The sequence below is a fragment of the Octodon degus genome, unplaced genomic scaffold (genome assembly GCF_000260255.1).
Source record: "Octodon degus isolate 3935 unplaced genomic scaffold, OctDeg1.0 scaffold00031, whole genome shotgun sequence".
NCBI lineage: Eukaryota > Metazoa > Chordata > Mammalia > Rodentia > Octodontidae > Octodon > Octodon degus.
Window position 1 is genome coordinate 9,579,657 of NW_004524607.1, and position 24,021 is coordinate 9,603,677.

Genomic DNA, 24,021 nt, shown 5'->3' on the forward strand with positions numbered 1-24,021 from the left:
GTTATTTTAAAAACAAAACTTATGGGGGATGTAGCTCATGGTGGAGCACTTAATATAGCATGTACAGGCCTTGTGCTCAATGCTTAGTGCCAGAAAAAAAACCAAAAAAATCCCTTAAAATGTTAAAAACATAGAGAGAGCAGTGGGGATAAAACTTCCAAACTGAACAATCAAAATTTAAGTGATAAGAAATTGAGTGTAGTATACAAATAAATCTAATAAGTGTCCTGGTTATGATAACTTCCAACTATTTACATTTCTATAGTTCAATTTATCTTCCTTGCTTTCGCGAAATTAAACAAGTAAATATCTGGGTATTTTTCCTTCCTCCCTCAAAAGAAAGTGATTATCCATGTTACCAAAAGTAAGTCTTCATTTTGTAAGGTTTTACTTGAAATGATGTAAAATATAGTACATTTCCAGCAGGGCAAACGGGGTATACATTACATCCTCCATCAAGAGTTCTAGAGTTGTATTATTTAAAAATAGACCTAGCTGTATAAGACACGTACAGATATTTTCCTGTAAAGAGCCAAACAGTAAATATTTTGGCCTTTCCAGGCAACATGGTCTCTGCTGCAGCTATTTAACTCTGCATTACAGTATAAAAGCAACCACAAAAAAATACAACGATAAATGGATGTGGCTATGTTCCAATAAAACTTTATTTACAGAGCGACAAAGCAAAGGTCAGAACCTGGCCTGCGCCCAGTGTGAAGACTCCACCTGTCACTGACAATCACTTCATGCCATATCTCAAGTGGGGTCTGTTTAGGAGACAAACCTCTAAACTAGGTATCTTCGAGGCCCTGTACAGAGTACAGTGTAAAGTGCTCTGGCTAAACCCTGGAACTAAGAATGTTTCTTATCTCAGCTTTTAGTCTTTAGCACGGATTAGTCCTATTCCATATTGAGAATCTTGCTATGGTTTCTTTTGTTTTTTTGGTCACAGTGATGGTACTAGAGACAGAAATTCTTGTTTTAGTTCATCTGAAAACTGATTGCTGGTTTTCATTTACCAATAACTACCAGCTTCCCTACTGTTAACTTACTGCCAACTTCCCCTATGTGCTAATAGCTTTTAGAAGGACTATGTTTTCAAGAAGCTAAATTTTAGAATTAAAATCATCTTCTCCATGAAAAGGAATATAGCTCAAATTACATTCTATTACTGTATATTTCTACCACACTTTTTAATCCTGCATTCTTTAGCCAATAGTATGTGGAAAGTACCAGAGGATATAAATTACCACAGATAAACATGGCCTTTCATGGGGCATCAGTTTACCAAGATAAGAAATGTAGGCTTCCACATGTACACATGCATACACAATGTACACACAGGAAAATATAACTAACTGGACCCAAGTGTAGTGGTACACACCTGTAATCCCACTACTTAGGAAACTGAGGGAGGAAGATCACAAGTTCAAAGCCAGCCTGGACTACATAATGAGTTCGAATCCAGCTTGAACTACCTATTGAGACTATCTCTCAAAAAAAAAAAAAAAAAAAAAAAAAGAAAGAAAGAAAGAAGGAAAATAAGAAAAGAGAGCTGGACATAGTGCACACCTATAATCCTAGCACTTTGGGGGCTGAATGAAGAGGATCACTGTGAGTTCAAGGCCAGCCTGGACTACATTGTGAGACTGTCTCAAAAAAAAGAAATGAATATATAGCTGGCGGTGGAGTCAGTTTAATGGCTGCTCATTGTTCTCTGCTAGTGGGGTGACTTCAGAGTGAAGGCTGAGAAACACTACTGTACACTTGGTTCCGAAAGTGTCTCTCCATTAAACTCCTAAAATGTGATTTCCAGTTGTGTACACTCCTCCCACATAAAAAAACAGAGAACGCCTCCAGGCAAACCAACACTACCAGCCTCGACCTGATATTGAAACTGCTGAGCATAGAACTTTGAATATAGAGAGCAGCAGCTTTAGATTTTTTTAAAAGACGTAACCTGGAGTTGTAGATTTGTCTTTAGATTGAGACTGCAGATAAATTTCTCTGTTTCCCTCTTCTTTGGGCCCAACTCCCTGGGATAAGGCGGACTTCCTGGCAGGTTTTGACTCCTCAATTTGCTGAGGACTAACGGTGTTTTGCAGCACCTCAGGATTTTGTAGTTCACAGTTCTTAGCACTGGTGTTGGATGCTGACAACTTCACAGGGGAAGCAGCAGCTTTCTGAAACACAATACAAATTAGGGTAAGCAACCTTCATAATATCTCAGGGAACCCTACAAAAACAATTGTATTTGTATGTTAGTTAACACAGCTCACAAGACACAGGTTGAGTATCTCCTGTCCAAAATGCTCAGGACCAGAAGCATTTGAGATTTCAAATTCTTCAGGTTTTGGAAGATTTGCAATCAGATAGCTTGGCAATGGAACCCAATTCTACACAGAAAATGCATTTATGTTTCAGACAGCTTAGAGTCGTGGTTCGATGGTCATTTTACACATTTTCAGTAAGTTCAGGAGGGAAAGCTAGTTGGTGTGGCATTTTCTACTTATATCATGTTAGTGCTCAGAAAGTCACAGATTTTGAGGCACTGCAACTTCAGATTTTCAGATCAGTGATCCTCACAGTATCAGGTACTTGATGCCTAATTCTAAGAAATTCTTAAGTACTTAGGATACTGCCAGGAATTATAGTAAGTGCTTTACGCATACTGCCTTATTTACCCTCCACAGTAACCCTATCTTCCCCCACTTTACATACAGAAAAATATGGTTTTGTAAAATTAAGTAATCTATATTTAAGTAATTTTTATTTATACCAAGTCAATCTATCACACTTCAGATTATGTGGCAGACTGGGACCAAACACAGGTCTAAGTGCAGAGCCTCTCGCCACACTAAAAGTCATGAGGAACACAACTCTCTTTCTCCTTCCTTGTCAGACTGTTAACTACTGAAATGAAGCAGGTATAAAGCAAAAGTTTCAAGCACTTCAAAAGGACGCACAAAAAAAAAAAAAAAAAAAAAAAAAGACGCACAGTGAAAGTGTCACCCCTCACATTCCTGTTCAGCAATTTGCCATCCTGGACGCATCTACCCACTGGTTTAGGGCTTCTGAGAAATAAATGTAGTATCTTACACATATCCACAAAGCATTCTAATGGGGAAATTCACTTCCAGTGATCCCTTTGACCAAGAAGAGACTCGCTCATTAGAAACTTGAGATTAGCATTTAATTAGTGATTTCAGTTTCAAAATGTCCACTTATCTTAAGATAGGTTACCAAGTTTATGATTTTCACTTTCTATGAAACTAGTATCCTAAAAATCCATATAAATACATACAAATACATACAAGCACACCATACATACACACTATAAAATACACACCTACATACAGGTATATCATAGCCTCTAGCAGCAAAAGAAGTAGAAAGGAAATGATTCCCAAGGCCAAAATGGTATTAACTCACCACAGAGCTGGAAACTGAGGCGTGAAGCACAGAGGCAGCAGCAGCACTGGAGGATGAGGCTTTGTTCAAAGCTGCTTCGCCATCCCTTTGGGAACAGCATGTAGCTTCCTGCTTAACACTGCTGCTATTGATCCTAGCAGATGCTCCACTTGCAGAGGAAAATTTGGATAAACAAGTGGTACCAGGCTGTTCTAGTCCACTGTTTTGCTTTGCAGATGAGTAACTTACATCATCTTCCCAGGAGGAAATGGTGGCAGCAAGGTTGGCCAGGCGGCCCCTTCTCCCAATCGGGGCTGCTGATGCCCCAGAAATGGGAGACTTGGGGGGGGAGGAAACCTTTTCCTTGGATGGCACTGGAGAGAGGTGGGAGCTTGGGGGCACATCATCTGAAAATGTTTCTAGAAAAATGGTGAAGAGTTATTCTTACAGTGTGCAATAACAAGAGCATTCCATAGAATGTGCTAAAACTAGATTAGTAGGCTTAAGAACCACTAAAAAATTCTTGCATGCATGATATACCACACTACTTAAATGTGTTATCTTTTCAAATCAAACCATGCTTACCCAAATTTTAAAAGAAAACACTGTTAAAAAAAAAAATATTTGTTGAAAAATAAAAAAAATAAATAAATAAAAATATTTAAATAAAAAAAGAAAACACTGTTAACATCTTCTTGAATTTCTGATAGATCATGAATGCTATAGCATACCAAATGTTTAGGTTATATTTTTAGAAGTAATTCATGCTGCTATAATACTACATTAATTTAAGATTATGTATCCTACCTACAAGAACTTTTGTTTTAAAAATGAACTAGACCAATGCTGTGGCGTGGAATTTCCTAAGATGATGGAGATGTCCTATATCTATGCTACTCAACACAATAATCACAAGCCACATGTGGCTAGTGAGCACCTGAAATGTGGCGGGCTAACTGAAAACCTAAATTTTACTTAATTTTACACATAGTTACATGAGGCTAGTAGTTACTGTTCAGATAGCACAGTCAGGCCAAGTTAGTTTTTCTGCACAACTATTTCGCCTGTAGGTAATCCAAATAGTAACACTTAGCTGAAGAAAGTTCTAGGTTTGTGTGCACATAGATACAGAGGGAAGCCGAGGTTCATGCACTTCCTGTGCCACAAATTCAAAGGAAGAGGTAATCATCCTTCTGTCCAAGGCTTGCACCCCCACCTAATTTCAGTCCTACCCTCTCTAAAACCTCTTCAGAAATCTTGCTCCAAATCACCACTCTTCTTTTCTACAAAGTCTGTCCTCTCTGGACATAAATAGGCTCAGGTCCCTTTCATCTGGAACATAACATAAGCAGTCAGTCATGGTGGTGCAGCCTACAGTAGTAGCATTCTGGAAGGTGGAGGAAGGAGGGCCACAAGTTTGAGCTGAGCCTGGGCAGCTTAATGAGACCTTATCTCAAAATTTTAAAAAACACATACGTCCACATATATGTCCATATATACATACATACATACGGCTAGGGTCAAGCCCCAGCACAGTTCCTAGGTTCAATCCCATGTATGAAGAAAGAAAGAAAGAAAGAAAGAAAGAAAGAAAGAAAGAAAGAAAGAACTAAGCATCCTCTTTCTTATACAATATTCACTCGCCATTAAACCTGTAATCTCTGCCCTGCAGTTGGTTTGCTATTATCACTAGATACCAGTATGTATCATGCAGGTCTCCTATTTCTTAACATTTCTAAAATATATTATTTCCTTTCTGTTCATCACATCATCTCTGAGCGTTTTTGTCTCTGGGGCCCACCCATCCTCAATGGCCTCCCACATACAGCTGCCCCAGTTGGCTTTCTCACGCGCATCCCAAATGGCACCCCTGAAGCCCAGGTTGCCCCAAACACGACGTCTCAGACTACCCAGCCCTGAGGCCAGGCAGCCGTCCGCTTCCTCCCTCTCACTCACCCTCCAGCAATCAAGCCCTGTAGATTTTTTCTCCGAAGCTTACAGCCAGCTCCCCTTCACTGGCACAGGCCTTCATGATCAAGCACCTGGCTACGCACTGGCCTTTCAGCTGGTCTTCCTCCTCCAGATCCTGCCCTGTCTCCTCCCTCCTTGATCTTCTAAAATACCAACTGATGGAAACTCTGCTAGGACCGTCATTCCTTTCCAAACTTATGTGTTGCTTTCCTGCCACCTGCATGATACAGCTATTTATCTCTGGGCTTCTCGTACAACACCTTTTTTTTTTTTTTTCCCCAGAACCGGGGATTGAACTCAGGCCCTTGCACTTGCCAGGGAAGCACTTATTCCATCCGCGGTTCAAAAAAAAAAAAAAAAAAAAAAAAAATCAAATAATAACAAACACTTGCAAGGCTGTGGCAGAAAATGATTATGTCTACATTGTTCATGGAAATACAAATTACAACAGAAATTGTACAGATTCCTTTAAAAAATTAAAATTAGAAATTCAAAAAAAAGGGAAGCACTTATTCCACTGAGCCATCTCCCAGGCCCCTTACATCACCTTTTTCTACCTAGATTATTTCCATTCTCTAAAGCCAGGTGTCCTTCAAAGCCCAGCTTCTTGGCCTCTGTGTCCTCCACAGAAGCTTCTCTGGTCACCTTCCCTCCAATACCTTTTCTTTTTTCTTTTTCTTATTTTTGCCCATTGAGGACTGAACCATACCCCTGAATCTTTCCTTCAGCCATGCTCACTATGTCACCAAATCCCCCAAACTAGGCTTGAACTTGCAATATTCCCGCCTCAGCCTTCCAGAGTGCTGGGATTACAGGCCTGAGCCAGTAACCAGCTACAACACCCTTCTACCTACTTCGAGCACCTTTCAAAGAATAAGCACTGTGTCAAAGAGGAAGACGAGCTTATGGTCATGTTTTAGGAGCCCATATAACAGATCTCTGGCTCATCTAGCTAGTTTCTATAGGAAGACTATAAATTATATTTCAGTGTAAGTCCTAAAAAAAACATTTGAGCTTATACCCACAGCCCTATTTAGGATTCACTAAGACATTCTCATCAACATTACATTCAGAAGTCTCATTTCTTAAAATCAGAAAAGATATGGTGCTTTCATGAGATGTACTGTTACTAAGGCAGGCATGTTTTAGCAGCTGTTTTCCAAACAATCAACGCCACTGCAATCCTCACACTCTAGAATGTTTTGGTCTCTGACCACATGTTAAATGACCGTCTTTTTCTTTTTAAATTAAGAGAGCCGGAGAGATAACTCAGCAGTCTAAAGCACCTGCTTAGGCAAGTTAAGTAAGTACACAGGGACCACAGTTCAAATGCCATGCCAGCCCTGCCACCTTGGCAGGCTGAACCAGCCATAAATAAATAAGTAAATATTTGCATTCCGATACCCATTGATATTTTCTATAAAAGAGAAATGGCAAAAACAGCACATCCATCTGTTCATGTAGGTATATTTACTCATTTGACTCCTTGGGCTTTACACAAAAATACACTTAAGCTCATCCACTACCAGAAGGAACTGGCACCTTACTAAACAACACCCTAAGCCAGTGGCGGGGAACCTAGGGCACGCTTGCCACAACATGCTACCTGTATCACTGAAAGCTCTACAAGGTGCGTCATCACTGCCATAAACCATCTGCATGGTACTGGCTTCAGCGAGACAACAGCCAGGTCAGGGCAGTTGAAATTAGAGTCCTAGCATCAAATTAGTAGACTGAATTTTAGCTGCCGGACCAAGGGCAGCTTTCTTAGCCAGGTGCTTGAAGTGACCCTAACCCCTGTCTACTTCGATGAGAATATAAACACTTCATAAATATACTACTGGTACTAGAAACCATTTGCAAACAAAGGATGCTCTGAGTATAGAAAAACAAAAGCATATGACTTTCATGTATTAACTGATACAATTTTGAAATTCCACGTTCCATCTTAGGGAGAGGATTACAGACAACTGCACCCAGGTCCCTGATACCTGTGGCATCGTTATCCCAGCGGCGCCGCTGCTCTGCGAGCTTCTGCATGCGGGTTTTAACAGAGGAGCCTGCAGCTGCTTCCAGACTCGGGTTGAGCTTTCTCTCTGGGCCCAGCAGTGACGCTGGGACAGCCACGGAGTCCCTGAGCCCAGCAGGTGCTGCCGGCTGTGCCTGAGGAGATGCAAGGCTGGGAGAACAAGATTTCACAGCAGCTGTGTCAAGTGGCTGCTTATTTTCCAAGTTAGAAACTTCTACTTCAGTGTTGTCAGAACAGCGCTTTTTTGATGGTGATGGCTTTGTACAAGATTTCTCTGGATTAAAAACAACAAAACATTGTAAATTCTATAATTTCTCACAGCATGAAAATCTTCAAGTAGGTACTTAACAAATTAATAAAACATTATGTTTCTCTAATACTTAGTTTAAATGTTTTAGCCCCAAGATGTGTAAAAATGCCATTCTTTCAGTAACTCAGAAATCTAATTTGAAAGACTTCTTTTAAATGAACATGTAACTTATGCTTTAAAACCCATAATGAAAATTTAACTAGTATCTTCAAACATAGCCATAATTCTACTTATGTGGTCTGCAAGTTTCTGCATGTGGGTTTAACAGAGGAAGTTTTAACATTCCTCCAACAGGGAAAGAAAGCGAATGCACACTGAATAAGCAAGTGCAGCAAGGGATTTTACCCACTACTTCGTATGCAGGTAAAAAAAAAAGTCAAGTCTGGAGAAATAAAGTTACCCATCGAGTCATACACTGAGCTGAGGGTAGAAAATGGGATTTCTGTATATGAAATAATCTTTCATGGATAATAATAAACTAGGGTAGAAGAGCACCTGGCTGGAGCTTGAGAAGAGAGGCAGAGGTCAGAATAAGCAACTGAATTATCTGGTCAAAACCAGACAAAGTCACCAATACAGTGATCAATAATTCACATCTTAGGGGCTGGGGAGATAGCTCGGCGGTCTAAGCACCTGCCTGGCAAGTGCAAGGTCCCAAGTTTGAGTCCTGGTACCACAAAAATAAAAATAATAAAAAGGAGCTGTCCAAACAAAGGCATATTATTTCCACCTAAAAATGACTTCCAATATATCTCTTGAAAATATGTTTAAAAGAAAGTGACTTTCATACAGGATCATCTCATTGGCATCTCCAAGTGTTCTTTTTGGCAGTAACCACAGTCGTATCAGTGGAAGTCATGGTTGTGCTCAACAATGTAACTAAACACACACAACACTTCCTTGTCCTTTCTAGCTCACCTATGGGTCAGTCTAGAAACTCATCTTTTTTTTTTTTTTTTTTTTTTTTTTTTTTTTTGGCAGAACTGGGGATTGAACTCAGGCCCTTGCGCTTGCCAGGGAAGCACTTATTCCACTGAGCCATCTCCCCGGCCCCTTCTTCTATCATTTTTTAAAGCACTCCTGTTTTAATATGAAACATCTGGAGATTAAGGATTCTCCAAGCGTACAGTTCTTCTATAAGATAGTAATTTCATTTGAATATCAAAATGAGAGCTGGGCATGGCGGTGCATGCCTGTGATTGCAGCAGGATGAGGCAGGAGGATCACCATGAATTCAAAGCCAGCCTGGGCTGGGTCCCTGTCTCAAAAAAAAAAAAAAAAAAAAAAAAAAAAAAAAAAAAAAAAAAAAAATGAAGTTCCCAGCACTAGTTTTCAAATATATAATACTCTCAGAAGTACTCCATAATCACAATGAAAACAGAAGACCCTAGACTAGGGCCAGTTCTCAGGCTCCTACTTAATATCCAAAATATGCAATTAAATATAATGCAGGATGCACATTTCCCTTCAAAATGTATAAACACAAACAAACAAAAAGTATCAACATATGATAATATGTTCTCCTTCTATTGCTGGCTTCCAAACTAAATGAGCCAGCCCCTGCCTCCTTGTTTTCTATAGCGCTGGTTTTGTCATCTGTCATGCCCTTTTCCTATATTTTAAGTTTGTTAAAATAGTACTAAGGAAGGTTGTTATCCACAGACTATTTTCCGGATCATTGCTCCAGCACACAGGCTGATGCTGGCTAGAGATGCCAGGGTTTGGGAAAGAACAGAAGATTCCAGGTGCAAATGTGTGTGTGGCTTGTTTTTGTTTCTTCATTCCTGCATTCCCGGAGATTAAAAAAAGTCTAAGCATGGAGCCCAGCCCTAGCAAGTTGGTTCAGCTAACGCAGTAAGAAAACGTACTTTGGGCATGTACACCCAGGCTGCTTTCTGCTGCCCTGTTCATGCCAGAGACACCACCAGAGCAGCCAGCTATGCTGTCACTATTGGGGTGAAAAACTCTACACCACTGCAGTGTGTTACTCTTTAGTTTCCTTCCCTTGGGGGTTTTAAGGATAATCGAATTGAAGAATATGAAGCTTAATCAATCAGTTGGAAATACTTGTTACAAAGAAACTGCTCCTGGGCCAGGGAGATAGCTCAGTGGTCTAAGCACCTGTCCGGCAAGCGGCAAGAAGCCGGGTTCGATCCCCGATACCACAGCCATGTTGGCCCCACCCAGGCCCATGGAGCCAGCCACCAAACCAGGCAGGGTGTTGCACGTCTGTAATCCCAGTACTGGGGAAGCTGAGACAGGAGGATCACTACGAGTCCAGGATGTGCAGAGAGACCTTGTACCAAATACATAAATTTAAAAAAAAAAAAAAACAAAAGGCTGGGGAAATAGCTCAGTGGCTGAAGCACCTGCCTGAAAAGTGCAAGGTCCTGAGTTTGATCCCCAGTACCAATTTAAAAAAAAAAAAGAAACTGCTCTTGCCTGAGAGTTGTAGGCCTCATATAACATCTTGAAATAAAATACAAGGCCACTCTGCCCTCTAGTGGCTATGATCTTTGTCCACAAGCACCCATTTGCATGTTATGCTCAAGAGCTGCAAATGTCACTTCCCCCCACAAGTGTTTTACCTTCACCACCAGATTGGGGCTGCTGGTTACTTGCTTCTGAGAGAGGCTCCCTGAGTCGTTTGGCATGGGCCGCAGACCGGGCAGCAGCCGTGGGCCGCTCAGCCATTTTTCTCTGCAGGTTCTCCCGCCTGGCACGGGTTCTTTCCAGCAGTTTCTACATATACAACATATCAAAGTGTTAAAATACAAGTTTAGTCAAAAGTTCACCAAAATTCAGGCATCTAAAACATTAAATATTATATAGAGTAATAGTTAAATACATTTCAAAAGTAAAATCTCAAGTAATTAAGGTCAGATTCACCAAACATCACCCCAAGCTCAAAATCATTACAGAGATTACATGGGTACTACCCATCCCCCTGTGGTTCTTGCTTGCTAATAAAAGGTATCTGGGGGCAGCCGGCACCTGGAACAGGGGCTCTGAGACCTGGAGGGTAAGACCCACCAGAGTGGGAGAGGGGCAGAAATAACATGGAGGAGCCCTGAGGAAGGAAGCCAGAAGACGGCTGTTCAAACCAGTCTCCAGCCACCACTGGGGTTCATCCTCCTCTTCTGCACCACCTCGCTCAAGGTCCCAGCTGTCTGGCTGACTGCAACATTTCAGCCTAACACAGCTGTCTCTCATACTGGGGAGGATAGATTGCCTAGACACCCTTTCAACGTGGAGTTTGGTGAAATCTGGGTTGGAATCCACATGCGCTGCAATTGCCGCTGGTGTTACTGTTCCCCTTGAGCAGGGAAAAAGGAAAAACCAAGAAGAGAGTAAAGAGACTTTCGTGGCCTGCCCCCCCCGAATGTTTAGAGGATGACAGAACATGCCCAAGATAGTGGCACGGTCATCATCAGGGTGTGGGATCTAGGCTGGGTGAAATGAGGTGGCTGCGCTTCGCCAGCAGGGGAGCACTGCGGCAGGGAAGCAGCTTCCCCCTTCTCCCCTCCCTTGGCCACCTGGCTGTGGTGGCACAGGCCTGCTGTCCCAGCTACTCAGAAGGGTGACATGGGAGGATCACTTGAGTCCAGGGACAACTTACACAGGGGCTCTGAGAGTTCACTTTAGGAGCTGTGCATATGGCCCAAGATATTAATCGCCTTGTCTATTCCTTTCTACCGGCAGGGGGCAGGGCAGTATCTGTATTTCAATGAGCAGCTACAGGAGCTTACCCCTGAACAAGCAGGCAGAAATGGGGCGGCTAGAGTATTACGCAAGATACGCCACCAGGAGCAGGGCCTTAAGCACAACTCATGGCAACTGACATATCCTGATGCAGCGTGCGCATGAATATATCTGATGATGAGATGGGCCTGGGCTACCGCTCCCAAAGGGGGCACTCGAGTTCAGTCTTTCACGTATTTTACAGGACTCCCAAGAGCCTTGGGCCCAGTTCCTTGCTAGATTATTGGAGGCAGTCTGCTGACAGATTGCCCATTCACAAACACACAGATTATTCTGTTACACTTGGCCTTTGAAAATGCAAATAAGGACTATAAACAGGCCCTTGGGGCACTGAGGGACACAATGTTGGAAATTATTTAAAAGCTTGTCAAGATGTTGGAACCAAATCTTATGAAAGTTCAATGCTGGACCAACTATGTTAAATTTTAATAGTGTGAAAATCTGAGCAGATGATGGAAGTTACAGAGATGACTGAGTCTGAGGCTAAATAAAAGAAGAAGGCATGGAGTTGCCAAAATTATTAAGATACAATGAAATACAGAAGCTGGGTGTGGTAGTGCAATCTGTAATCCCAGCACTTGGGAGGCTGAGGCAGGAGGACTGCCATGACTTTAAGGTCACTGTGGGCTACATAGTAAGACCCTGCAACCCTGCCCCAAAACAAAGCAAATTAAAATATAGAAGAAAATATAGATCATGAGTAAAAGGTTTTTATTCCCTCTGATTTTTATTATAAGAGATCTCTGCTAATTGACCTATAAAAAGTTCAGATTAGGGGCTGGGAGATAGTTCAGTAGAATAAGCGCTTGCCTGGCAAGCACAAGGGCCTCAGTTCAATTCCTGGTTCCATGCAAAAAAAAAAAAAAAAAATGATTAGTGTATCTATAGTTACAAACTTAAAAACTGTAGAAGAGTTGTTATAATTCAACTGGGCCAAATATATCTGGAGTGATAGCTCTGGTTTAAAAAAAAATTCATCACAGATTTAAGAATATTAAGGAATAAGGCATAAGGATAATCACAAGATTCTAGGGCTGGGTGAGACAGTACATGCCTATAATCCCCGCATTCTTGAGGTAGGACTGCTGTGAGTTCAAAACCAGCCTGGGTGTGAGCCTATCTCTAAGTAAATAAATGAATGCAAGCATTAAAAAATAATAATAATTAATTGATTAATAAATGATAGCTCGGGAAAAAAAAAAAAACTGGGCTACATAGTGAGTTCAAGGCCAACCTGAACTGTCTCAAAAAAAAAAAAAAAAAAAAAAAAAAAAACAAAGCGAAACAACAAAAATATTTTAAATGGCCATAAATTCTTGCTCCCACCAAAAGGTATAATAAGTTTCCCTAACCTTAAATTTGGGCTGACCTTGCAATTTACCTGGGCCAATAAAAAAATGGCACAGACAATGTAGCGTTCTGTGTGACTTCTTATCCTCCTGAAGGAGTACTGTGCTCTCTGCTCTCCCTCTCTTAGACTGCTGCCCCACCTGAGAAATCCCAGGGTTAGCCTGCTGCAAATCACCACTCCACTGACAGCCAGCATGCGCCTAGGCACATGCTTCGGTCCCGGGCCACTGCCAGAACGCAGGCACATCCTTATGCTCCCGGCACGACAAGCTGAAGAACAGCCCAGCTGAGCCCAATACAAACTGCGACCCAGTGAATCCTGAGAAACAAAGTGTTTCTTACGTCAATCTGATAAGGAAAATAACGATTTTCCATCCTAACCCTCTGACTTGTAGCTGTTACCTTACGGCATGAGGGACTTTGCTCATGTGATTAAGAATCTTGGAGAAATTATCCTGGTTTATCTGGGTGGGCCCAAGTAATCGCCCAGGTTACAAAGGAAAAGAGGGACAGAGGCAGAAAAGTCAGAGTTGGGAAAGATACATTGATAGAAAGAGGATAAAGTAGGTGGCTGGTGGCTCTGAAGGTGAAGGGGACCACACCCAGGGAGCAAGAGGGCTCCCCAGAGCTGGAAAAGCAGGCACATATTTTCCTCTGAAGCCGCCTGGATTTTAACTCCAGAAAAATCCACTTCGGACCTTTGACCTGCACAGCTAAAAGATAATTAAATATGCTTTATTTTAAGCTGCTAAATTTGTAGTGATTTATTACAGCAACCAAACTAATACAGCCCCTTGGATTTGTGATGAGGGCAAGTAGCAAGAGATAACATATTAAAGTCCTTTCATAGGACTCTTCCTACGAGAAAAAGAAAGAAATGCTAACCTCATGTTTTATTTAATTATCCACCCATAGCTAGCATGATGGCGCACACCTATAATCACAGCACTTGTGAGGCTGACAGGAGAATCACTGCGGTTCACGGCCAGCCAGGGATACACAGTGAGTTCAAGGCCAGTCTGAACTACATAGTGACATTCTGTCTCCAAAAATAAAAATAAAATAAACATCTAGATATAGTTTTAAATCCAAATCTTAGGCATTCCATAAAATCATGATTACTTCTCTTTTCTTACCTGAATTAAATGGTATTCCTATTTGACCAGCATGGTATAAAACAATTTATTTTCTTTCAAATATACACAACGAAAGGAGGGAATCAGATTATAACCATCCTATATTTAAAGATATAATAGTGCAAATTGAGGAATTAAACGACTTTTGATCTAACTCTTTAAATGGAATAATGTTTAAGGAATCCTTTGAGCATGCATAAGGAACATGTGCTAAATTTGGAACAAGCCTCAACTCTCTTCTTAGACTTCTGATTTAAAGTTCATTAAAATTAGGGACACTAAAATCAAGGTGCTGTGTCACTGAAAGAGTAGTTTATGAATCTAATGTTTTCTAAAACACAAGATTTCACCCTGTAAATAAAGTCTTGTTCAACAAACTAAAATGTGATCATACTGTTACAAAATTCAAAACTGACAATATTCCCCCTGGTATCATCGGCAGACACCAACTGCCTGACTGCTTTCGCTCCCGGCCACACCCCATTCCACTCTAGTCGTTAGAATACTTATGAGTCAGAATAGCTTCAGTTACCAGGACCGGCAGGTCACAACAAAAGAATGTGCTTTTGCCATTCAAACATTAAGTGTTGTACTGTTTGCATTAGATTCAAAATTTTCCAGGCTGGTCTTCTTTTTCTTTTTTTTTTTTTTTTTTTTTTTTTTGGTTTTTAGTGACAGGGTCTGTCTATACAGTTCAGACTGGCCTTTGAACTCACCGTGTAGCCTAACCTGGCCTAGAACTCATCCTGCCTTGCCTCTCAAGTGCAGGAATTAAAGGTATGAGCCACCACTGCACCCAGCAATCCCCAGACTTTAAAGATTTATAGATAAACCACAATAAATCAAGCTGATAAACACCAAAGTTCATTAATTTTTTTAAAATGACTATCAAAAGAACATAAAATCAACAGCTCAGTAAGTGTAAGTAGTCATTACTAATAAGAATATATCAGGAATTTAAGGATTTTTAAATACAACCCAGACACTTATTTTGGAAAGAAAAACTCCACTAAAAACAGTAGCAGTCTTTTCCTTATTTATTTATACTTAGCTTGCATGCACAGAAAAAAATGAGGTTCTCACAATTTTAAACAATGCCTTCAGAATATTTTTTTTCTTTTAATTTTTAAGAGATGAATGTTCCAGCGTTTCCCAGGCTGACTGCACTCCTGGGCTCAAGAAATCCTCCTGCCTCAGCTATCAGAGCAGCTAATAAAGTATTCAGTCACACCAAAGGATTTTAATTATATTTTATCCCTTTAAAGTTTTAATATAGAAAATTGTGGCAGGTCGTCTTGGTGGCACATGCCTGTAACCCTAGCACTCGGGAGGCTGATGCTGTGAGTTGGAGGCCAGCCTGACCTATGTGGCAAGATCCTGTCTCAAAAAAAAAAGAAAAAAAAAGAAAAAATTGTGACTTGGCACACGAAGCTCTGGGTTTCCCTGTACTAGTCTTGCAATGGAATGACTCTCACCTTTGATGACACTTCAAACTGAGTTTACACCAATATTAAAAGTAGAAAGTTGGTTTTAAATTCATCTAACAAGTACAAAAATAATGTAACAATTATGCAGGATTTAAACTTATTTTTCTTTCTTTTTTTTTCTTTTTTCGGTACCAGAATTGACCTCACAACCTCATGTTTATCAGGCAGGTGCTGTTCCACTGAGCTACATCCCCAACCCTATACTGGACTTAACATAAAGTATTTCTGACTGTCTGGCACATAAAATGTATTTGATTTTAAAAACCTTATTGGTAGGCACAGGGGCTGTGGGGGTTCGATCCCCAGGCCTGTAGTGCCGGTCCTGCCCCCAGGGCATGCTGAGACAGCAATTGAGACTGGGCGTGGTGTGCGTGCCTGTAATCCCAGCTCTTGGGAGCCTGTAAACAGGCAGATCACTGGGAGTTCAATCTAGTAGTGAGACCCTGAATACCCTGTAGACCCTTCCCTAAAATACAAAATAAAATAATAATAACAATAATAATAAAATTTTAAAAAATAAAAACCTTACTTGGTAGTTCTGTTTCTTCTACTACTTTACAGATGAGAGACAGAGGCACAGGCTAAATAATACAAGTCGCACAGCTAAGTGGCAAAACTAGATTCAAATCCAGGATCCAGGGTCTGGGTTCCTAACCATTTTACTAAAACTGCCTCTTACTAAACCACGGCTCCTTTTAAGAACTTACTGTTGGCGGCCAGGGAGATAGCTCAGTGGAATAAGCACTTGCGTGGCAAGCGAAAGGACCTGAGTTCAATCCCTGGTTCCACAAAAAAAAAAAAAAAAAAAAAAGAACTTACTGTAAGCAGAAGCCCAACTTCATACCATTAACAAAATTTTTAATGTTATCAGCTGATCATAATACACTTGAGCCACAACTGCTTGTTAGTCCCTGAATCATTGAGATGGTGTCTTTTGTCTATTTATGGTTGATTCATGAAGAACTGCTTAGACATTGCCCTGTGGACTCTGTCCAGATCCAGACTTAAAGAGATAAAGTATAAAAATATATAATTTTTATACTTACATAAAAAGTATTTCCTTTATACTTGGGGAAATCTGAATCACAGACTATTCTATACTACAAGATTTCTTTCAATTCTTTAGGTGTGATAATAATATTATGATTATGCCTTAAGTCTTCAGTATCTAAAGTATTTCCTGTATGAAATTACGTTAATGTCTTGGTTCACAAACTTAATTCTTTCCACAATTCTGCTCACAAACCAAATGAGACCAGAACTGAATCAAATTCAATAGTTAAGTTCACTGATGACCTTATGAGGAAATTTGATTTGGCTCACATTCAATAGTTTGTGACCAGAATCGTGGCAACATTAAAGTTCATGAATCAAGGTACCACTGTATATGATGTCTAGGATTAGCTTCACAATGCAGTGGGGTAGGTGAGAGAGGATAAAGCAAAACAATATGGCATGTTGATAATGGACAAAATTAGATAATGAGTGAGTTGGGTTATTCTACTATTAGGTATTTTGAAATTCTCATTAGCCAAGAAAAAAATCGCTAAAATGTTCTAACAGATTTACAAAATAATTTGTACATACTTAATGGCTGTCCACTGTGTTAATTCCGCAAAATACTATTAGTTGTGTTTGATGTTGATGAAAATACCTCTCAACAGCAAAGAACTGCCCCTTCCTTCAAAAAGGTCACATTCTCAAGAAATTGTACGCAAGTAAGATGCGCAGAATCGAATTGCAAACGGTGATCCAGTCACAGCTCACCAAGCAGAAAAGGCCAGAAGACTGACAAAGAGCTAGACAGTAGCAGAGGTGGTGGGAAGAACTAACGCGGAAGTCTTGTTTGAAGAAGAGAGAATTTAAGATGATTGTAACCCTTCCAGATTAGTTACCAAGAGAATCAGAATGTGTCCTAGGATTTATGGAAATAAATTCATTCTTTTCCCATTTGCAGGATGGCACTGGTCACCTGGGGAAAAAACTAAGAAAATTCTCTTAAGTCACTTAGTGGTTTTGAGGAAGAAGCTCTTGAGATTGTCACTCTATAATGACTTTAAATGTTTTTTTCTTTTTTGAGAAGAAAATGTACCAGAAATTCATTGCACTGTACAAAAATGTTACCAATGCCATCATTAAGCACCTAGAAGTTGGACCTAGTTCAACTAGTTCACTTGTTACCAATTAAGGCAAAGACGAGAAAGCTGTTATTCCAACTGCAACTGAGCTAACGTTTCATGATATAAGTGATACTTATTAAACCAAAACATTTGTAAGTACTGGACTTACTGGACTCTGAAATTATCTAAACAGAAAGATTCTTTTAACTGAGATTTCCACTCTCTTTAGAATGACATTTTTAAACAAGATGAAGAACAATTTTTTAGCCAACTGTCAAAATGTTTCTTTCCTGTCAGTTACCAAGGAGAACACATAACCTTGTCTTTAGGAGATCTACTCTACATAACATAATACATGCCTTTTAGCTTCAATGTAAGTGACAGACATTAGGTGTACCACCAGCCCTATTCTTTACAACTAATAAAACATATGCCTTGGATTTTTTTATTAGAATTTTTAAGTGAGGTGAACAAATTGATGCTTTCAAAATGATGAATGAAAATTTGACACAAAAAAAATGTCTTTGAATACAAATAAACTTGTAACTGTTGAAACCTTTATGGACTTGTAATTACAATCTCCTGAAGGACTGTATTATGCCATTCTACAGTATTTAAGTGTTAGTCTAGTGTAACAACGCACCAAAAAGATAGGAAAAAAAGAGAAAAACCCAGCAGTTTCGACGTTGCACAACAGCCCATAGAAAAGAGGAATTTAGTAAAATAAAAAGGTGTACACAAACCAGCAGAACAGGTGTGGATGTACATTCTCAAAATTCAGCATGACACACAACAGAGACCGTAGTCCACACTATAAGAAAGGTATTGCTTGGCGTTAACATTCCACAAAACCTGATTACATCTTTAGGTGTTTTGGTTGCTTTTGTTGTTGTTTTTAATCTTGGACTAAGAGTCTTGGACTATAATCTTGGTTTCACACACTGGGCTAGGCAGTACTGTTTACTTTGAATCCAGACGCTCGTCTCGTGTACGGAACTTCGCGAGTTAGCAGAGGTACGCGCGAAGATCCAAAGACCAGGCACCGCGCCGCCTCTCCTCAGCAGCGACCTTAAGCGCTTGAAGCCCCCCGTGGCGTCCTCCGCCACCTCCAGGCCGCGGCCGCACGCGCAGCCCCGGGCGCTGGGCGTCACCCCGCCGGCGATTCCAGCGCGGCTGCGCCGCGAGCCCCAGCAGGGAGACAGACCCGGACGAGGGCGCGGGGACGCGGCTCCTCAGGCCGCTGCAGTAACAGGGGCTGCAACAACTTCTGCACTAACGCCGTTTAAGACAGACGGAAAGCTGGAAGAGCGGCGACGCCGCCGCAGGCAAGCCGGAGACGTCAAGCCGCCGGCCGCTGCGACCGCACCTCGCCGCGCCAGCTCGGGGGGCGCCAAACCCCGCACACTCGCACGCACTGCGCAGACGCGCGCACGCGCTCTCGGGCGGGTGGGCTGCGGGTGACAGCGACGGGGGAAAGAGTGGGGGTCGCTCAGAGGGGTCATGGCTGGTCGCGGCCGCAGATTTACTCACCTCCGTAAATGGGTCCATCGCCCCAGGCGTCGCGTGTCCACTGTGAGACGGCAGAAAGGGTGGCTCAAATTCAGGAAAAGAAAAGTGAGTCTGGAGCTCAGTGTGTCTCCTGGAGAAAGCAAATCCCAAGAGGGGAATTCGCCTTCCACCAGCGCTCCTCTTTCCTCACCCTCCAGTGTCAGACTCAGCTTTCTGCAGCCGTTCAAATTTGAATTTCAGCGCCCCGAGCGGTGCGCATGCGCAGGGCCGGGCGCGGCTCGGTCACGTGATGTCACTGGGCCGGAAGTTCCCCGGCGGAGCTGGGACCCGGTCTGAGTCCCACCCCAGCGAGAGCTGCCGCCCCGCCCCGGCTAAACTGGTCGAGTAGCTTTTCAGTAGGCTTTGGGAGGTGCCCGCCTTCTTTCATTACTAAGTGTAAGCTAGGATCTTGGAGTCCTGCCGGGGACGTCCGCTTCCAAAGCCTCCTCCCGGCCCGCCGCTGCAGGCTCGCTCCCCAGAGCTGGGCTGCAGGCGCCGTTCCTTTGTGGCGGCTCTGGGGATCCGGGATGGTCAGAGGCAGCGACCAGTGCATTGCTGTTGGAAGAGGAAGCCGTGCGAGGATGCCCAGTATCTTACAGTTTTAGCCTTACCCATGTCTGTCCGGGGTTTGAGCTGGAAGTGATCTGGGGAGAGAAGACGCCCGCTGACATAGGCTGGCCCAGGGAAAATGAAAATCCCGTCCTCGCTTACACTTTCAAACCTAGATTTATCTATGCCTCTGCGCTCTTTTAACCGCTGTGATGCAGGGGATTGAGCCCAAGACCTTGGCACTGAGCTACGTCTCCAGCCCTTTTCACTGTTTGAGACAAGGCTCAACTTAAGATCCTCTGGCCTCAGTCTCCCAGAATGCTGGGATAACAGACTTGTGCAGGCTTCCTGCTTATTGTATGCTTGATGCGTGTAAAATGCGGCACATCTTTGCCGCACCAAGTTCATTTCTGTGTAGCAAGTTCACTAGTTCTTGTAGAAACAGTTCTTGCCTTGTCCATCAGAAAAGTAACACCCACCAGCTGAATCAAACAGTGCTATTTGGCCCAAGTAAGATGTTAGCCAATGTTTCCATCTTAGCTGTCAGTAAGCATGACAGACACTATTTTACCAATAATTGCCTTCGCTTGAATTATAACGATAATAGATTATAATAAACCAAATTCTGGACATGAGGTAGGGAAAAAGTAGTTGGGTCAGGACTCCATCAGGAACCAAGGCTATGTGACTTTAGACTTTAAGCAAATGATCTGACCAATGTTTTTGAAATTTTGGGGGGAATTCATGGCTTTAGAAAATAGAGCTAAAAAGAAAGAAAAAAGAGCTGATCTTCTACTTAGAAAAGCATTCCTTCAGTTATAAGCTGTCTAACGCGATTTTCTAAAGTTCATGAACACCAGATTAGGAACCTCTCTGATTTAGCCTCTGTATTCAGCTAAATGCTCAGGAATGCTCAACTGCCCTTCCTTCCTTGGAGCTCTTGGGAGAGACCCCGGAGTATTTTGTAACATGAACTTATTAATATTTAGCTCAGAATATGCAACTTGCAAATCAATAAGGGAGAAAAGGTCCTTGAATTTTTTCAAGTGCAAACAGAAAAGGTATGTTTGGGGTAGGGCTGTGTGAGTTGGGAATGAGTCATTAGAGATTTATGTAGCCGTTTTGCCTTTAGGGTAGCGCCTCTAATTCCTTCCAAACTATCTGTGGCCAAGATAGGGCTAAAGCACCAGGCAAGAGCGCTCTGGCTTAACATTTCTACACAACGCCCCCATATCTTTGGGCTTTGTCTTCATGATGATGATGGCAGTGAGTGGCAAACAAAGCTTGTAGGTGTGAAACACCTACTGTGTGCCAGACACCGCTACATCCTCAGCCTCTGTAGAGTGCTGCAGTCCAGTGCTAACATACCTCCTTCTATTAGTTCTTCAGTTTATAGAATGGAATGATTTTTGTAAAAAAAATTGTGTGAAGAAATATTTCTAGTTTACACACACACAAAAGAGTCAAGGCCTTGCTTAAGACAGGCCTTGAAATCACTGTCTCGGGCTGGTCTTCAACTCACTGCAATTTTCCTGCCTCCACCTGTTGATGCTGGGATTATGGGCATGCATCATGATGCCTGGTTTGCACCCACTTTTTAAAAATCTCACATATGACTGAAATCTGTGTAACCTTCCTAATCCTATTTGCTTTCCTGTTCCTCAGTGATGAAACTATCTTGATTTTGATGTTTATCACTCCCCAGGACATATGTATTTTACTTCTGTTATATCTAAAAGTGCCTCCATAGTAAGATGCGATGTTATATGTGATTTTTTTTCACTGCACATATCTTTCTGCAATTTGTTGTCATGGTTGGGCATGATGGCACATGCCTGGAATCCCAGTACTTGGGAGACTGAGGCAGGAGGATTGCTGTGAGTTAAAGACCAGCCTGGGCTACCAAATGAGCTCAAGGCCAGCTTGAACTGCCTAATGAGACCCTGTCTCAAAAAGACCAAAAAAAAAAAAAAAAAAATTGTCTCATTTTTATGAGACTCATCCTCAATATTGTAGCTACAGCTATATTTCATTTATTTTCATTTCTATTTGTTATATAAAAATGAGTCTAATTTGTACAATATCCATCATTTTTAATGGACATTTGCCTTGTTCCCAGGTTTTCATTCTCAAAATCTCATAATGCTGTCAATATTCCTGTCGTCTTATATACAGACGAAAACTTCCTTTAGAATAACATACCTAGAATTTAGTGTATCAGTGAATAAATAAATTTCAATATTATGAGATACTGAAAATAGATTGCTCCTAAAAATTGTAACAATTTATACTCTAATCAGTTCATAAACATACCAGTTGCTCTATTTCCTCCCCAATACTGTAATAGGTTTTCTTTTTCTTGTTGTGTTTTTGAGACAGGGTCTGGCTGTGCAGTTCCATGTGGCCTTGAACTCACTCTGGACCTCAGGCTGGCCTTAGACGTTCAGTGATCCTTCTCCCTCAGTCTCCTAAGTGCTGAGATTACAGACACAGGCCATCATGCCCAACTATAATGATTGGCTATTTTAAATACTATATATAATTTTAAACCTAAATATATATTAAAGGCTATTTTTTAAATGTTACCATTCCTTTTAATTTCTTTATTTGTATTTTAGTACAGGGTCTACTGAGTCTACAGGGTCTCACTACATAGGTCCAACTCATAGTGATCCTCTTGTTTACAGCCTCCCAAGTGCTGGAATTACAGGCGCACACCACCATGCCTAGTATCAATCCTCAATCACATACCCCAGGGGCAAGGCCAGCCCTGTATCTGCCTAAGCAGGTGCTTTAATCCACTGAGCTATCTGACCAGCCCTTAATGTTACCATGCTTGTTTGTGTGCATTTCTACAATTACTAGTGAAGGTAAATTTTTTGGCCTTTCACTTTTTCTTCTCTTTAACTTTCAACTTTATATACTTTCCATCTTGCTTGTCACTGATTCACAGGCTTTTTGTTATTTGTTTTCTACATTCTGGAAAAATAAGCTGTGTTTAAGGAGTCTGCCAAGAACTTTGCTTAGTTGGTATTTTATTTTGTTGTCATATGATATGGGGTTTTTATACCAGAAGTGCTTTTTTACCCTGAAGTCATAAAGCTGAATTTTTTTTTTTTTTTTGAAAGTTTTAAGCAGTGGATTTTCCTGGCTTTGTCTTTCAGCTATTTGGATTGATGTAGTATTTTATATGGGTAACCAGTTGTTTCTACAACCATTTTTAAATTGTCCTTTTCCCATTAACCCGCTGACTGTTCTTACACCAAATTTGTAGGATACAGCCCATGTAGCTTGATGGTAGAGTGAACGCATAGCTGATATGAGGGCCTGGGTTCAGTCCCTACAAGAATTTTTCTATGTGCATGTAGCGTTATGTGAAAGCTCATTTTTAGTTCTTCTGGCTGTCTATCTCTGCCACAGTGTCACCAGGTTGATATCTAATAGAGCAAATTCAGGATTAGCTTATTCCATGTTGCCCCTTATTCTTCCACCTAGGATTGATTATCAAACTCCAAAAAGAAGAAAGAAAAAAAGGCTCTTGAAATTCTCAGAGTTGCACTAAATTTGTCACCTGATTTGGAGAGAACTGACATCTTTGTGATATTAAGCCTTCCTACTCCCAAGTATAACATAGTGTCTTCACTAGCACGGATCTACTTTTTAATTTTTTTTTATTCTTTCATTTATTTATGTATTTGGTACAGGGTCTCACTATGTAACTCAGACTCGTAGTGATCCTCCTGTCTCAGCCTCCTGAGCAATGGGATTACAGGCGTGTACCACTATACATGGTTTTGGTGGCTGGTACAACGGCATGGTTTGCAGTACTGGGGATCAAACCTGGGTCCTTGCGCTTGCCAGGCAGCCACTTAGACCACCAAGCTATCTCCCCAGTCTATAATAAAAGCTTTTGTGTGTGTGTGTGTGTGTGTGTGTGTGTGTATGGTACCAGGGATTGAACTCGGAACTTTGTGCTTGCCAGGCAGGTGCTTATGCCACTAAGCTATATCCCCAGGTAGACCTACTTTCATGTGTTCCAAAAACATTCATAACATTCCCATAAAGCTCTTTAAACTCATTTGTCATTTTTTCCTATGCCTTTCTGCTGTTGCCTTTATAAATGGTATTTTTTTAAATTATCACTTGTGAACTGGAAGTGGTGGTACACACTTGTAATCCCAACACTCTGGGAGGCTGAGGCAGAAAGATGGCAAGTATGAGCCCAGCCAAGGCAACATAGTGAGACCCTGTATCAGAAAAGGACAGGGGAGAAAGGGATAGGGAAAGTAGCTCAGTTTAAAGGCCCTGAGTTCAACCACCACTACAGTGAAATAAAATAATTCTCATT

The 24,021-nt window shown here is 41.4% G+C and overlaps 2 protein-coding genes across 3 annotated transcripts in view; one reads left to right on the forward strand and one right to left on the reverse strand.

The window, feature by feature from the left end:
* Positions 1-19,177, reverse strand: part of Anln (anillin actin binding protein) — a 90,982-nt gene extending 71,805 nt beyond the window's left edge. For both annotated transcript variants that reach the window (XM_023713479.1, XM_023713478.1), the window contains exons 1-5: positions 19,107-19,177; positions 10,310-10,463; positions 7,374-7,685; positions 3,433-3,830; positions 1,961-2,183 (exon numbers count right to left, since the gene is read on the reverse strand). In XM_023713479.1, the coding sequence (XP_023569247.1) occupies positions 1,961-2,183; positions 3,433-3,830; positions 7,374-7,685; positions 10,310-10,463; positions 19,107-19,124 (1,105 nt within the window). In that variant the 5' untranslated portion in view covers positions 19,125-19,177. The remainder of the gene's footprint in view (positions 1-1,960; positions 2,184-3,432; positions 3,831-7,373; positions 7,686-10,309; positions 10,464-19,106) is intronic.
* Positions 19,055-24,021, forward strand: part of Kiaa0895 (KIAA0895 ortholog) — a 56,217-nt gene continuing 51,250 nt past the window's right edge. The window contains exon 1 of the mRNA XM_004629571.2: positions 19,055-19,190. Coding sequence (XP_004629628.1) covers positions 19,077-19,190 — 114 coding nt within the window. The 5' untranslated portion in view covers positions 19,055-19,076. The remainder of the gene's footprint in view (positions 19,191-24,021) is intronic.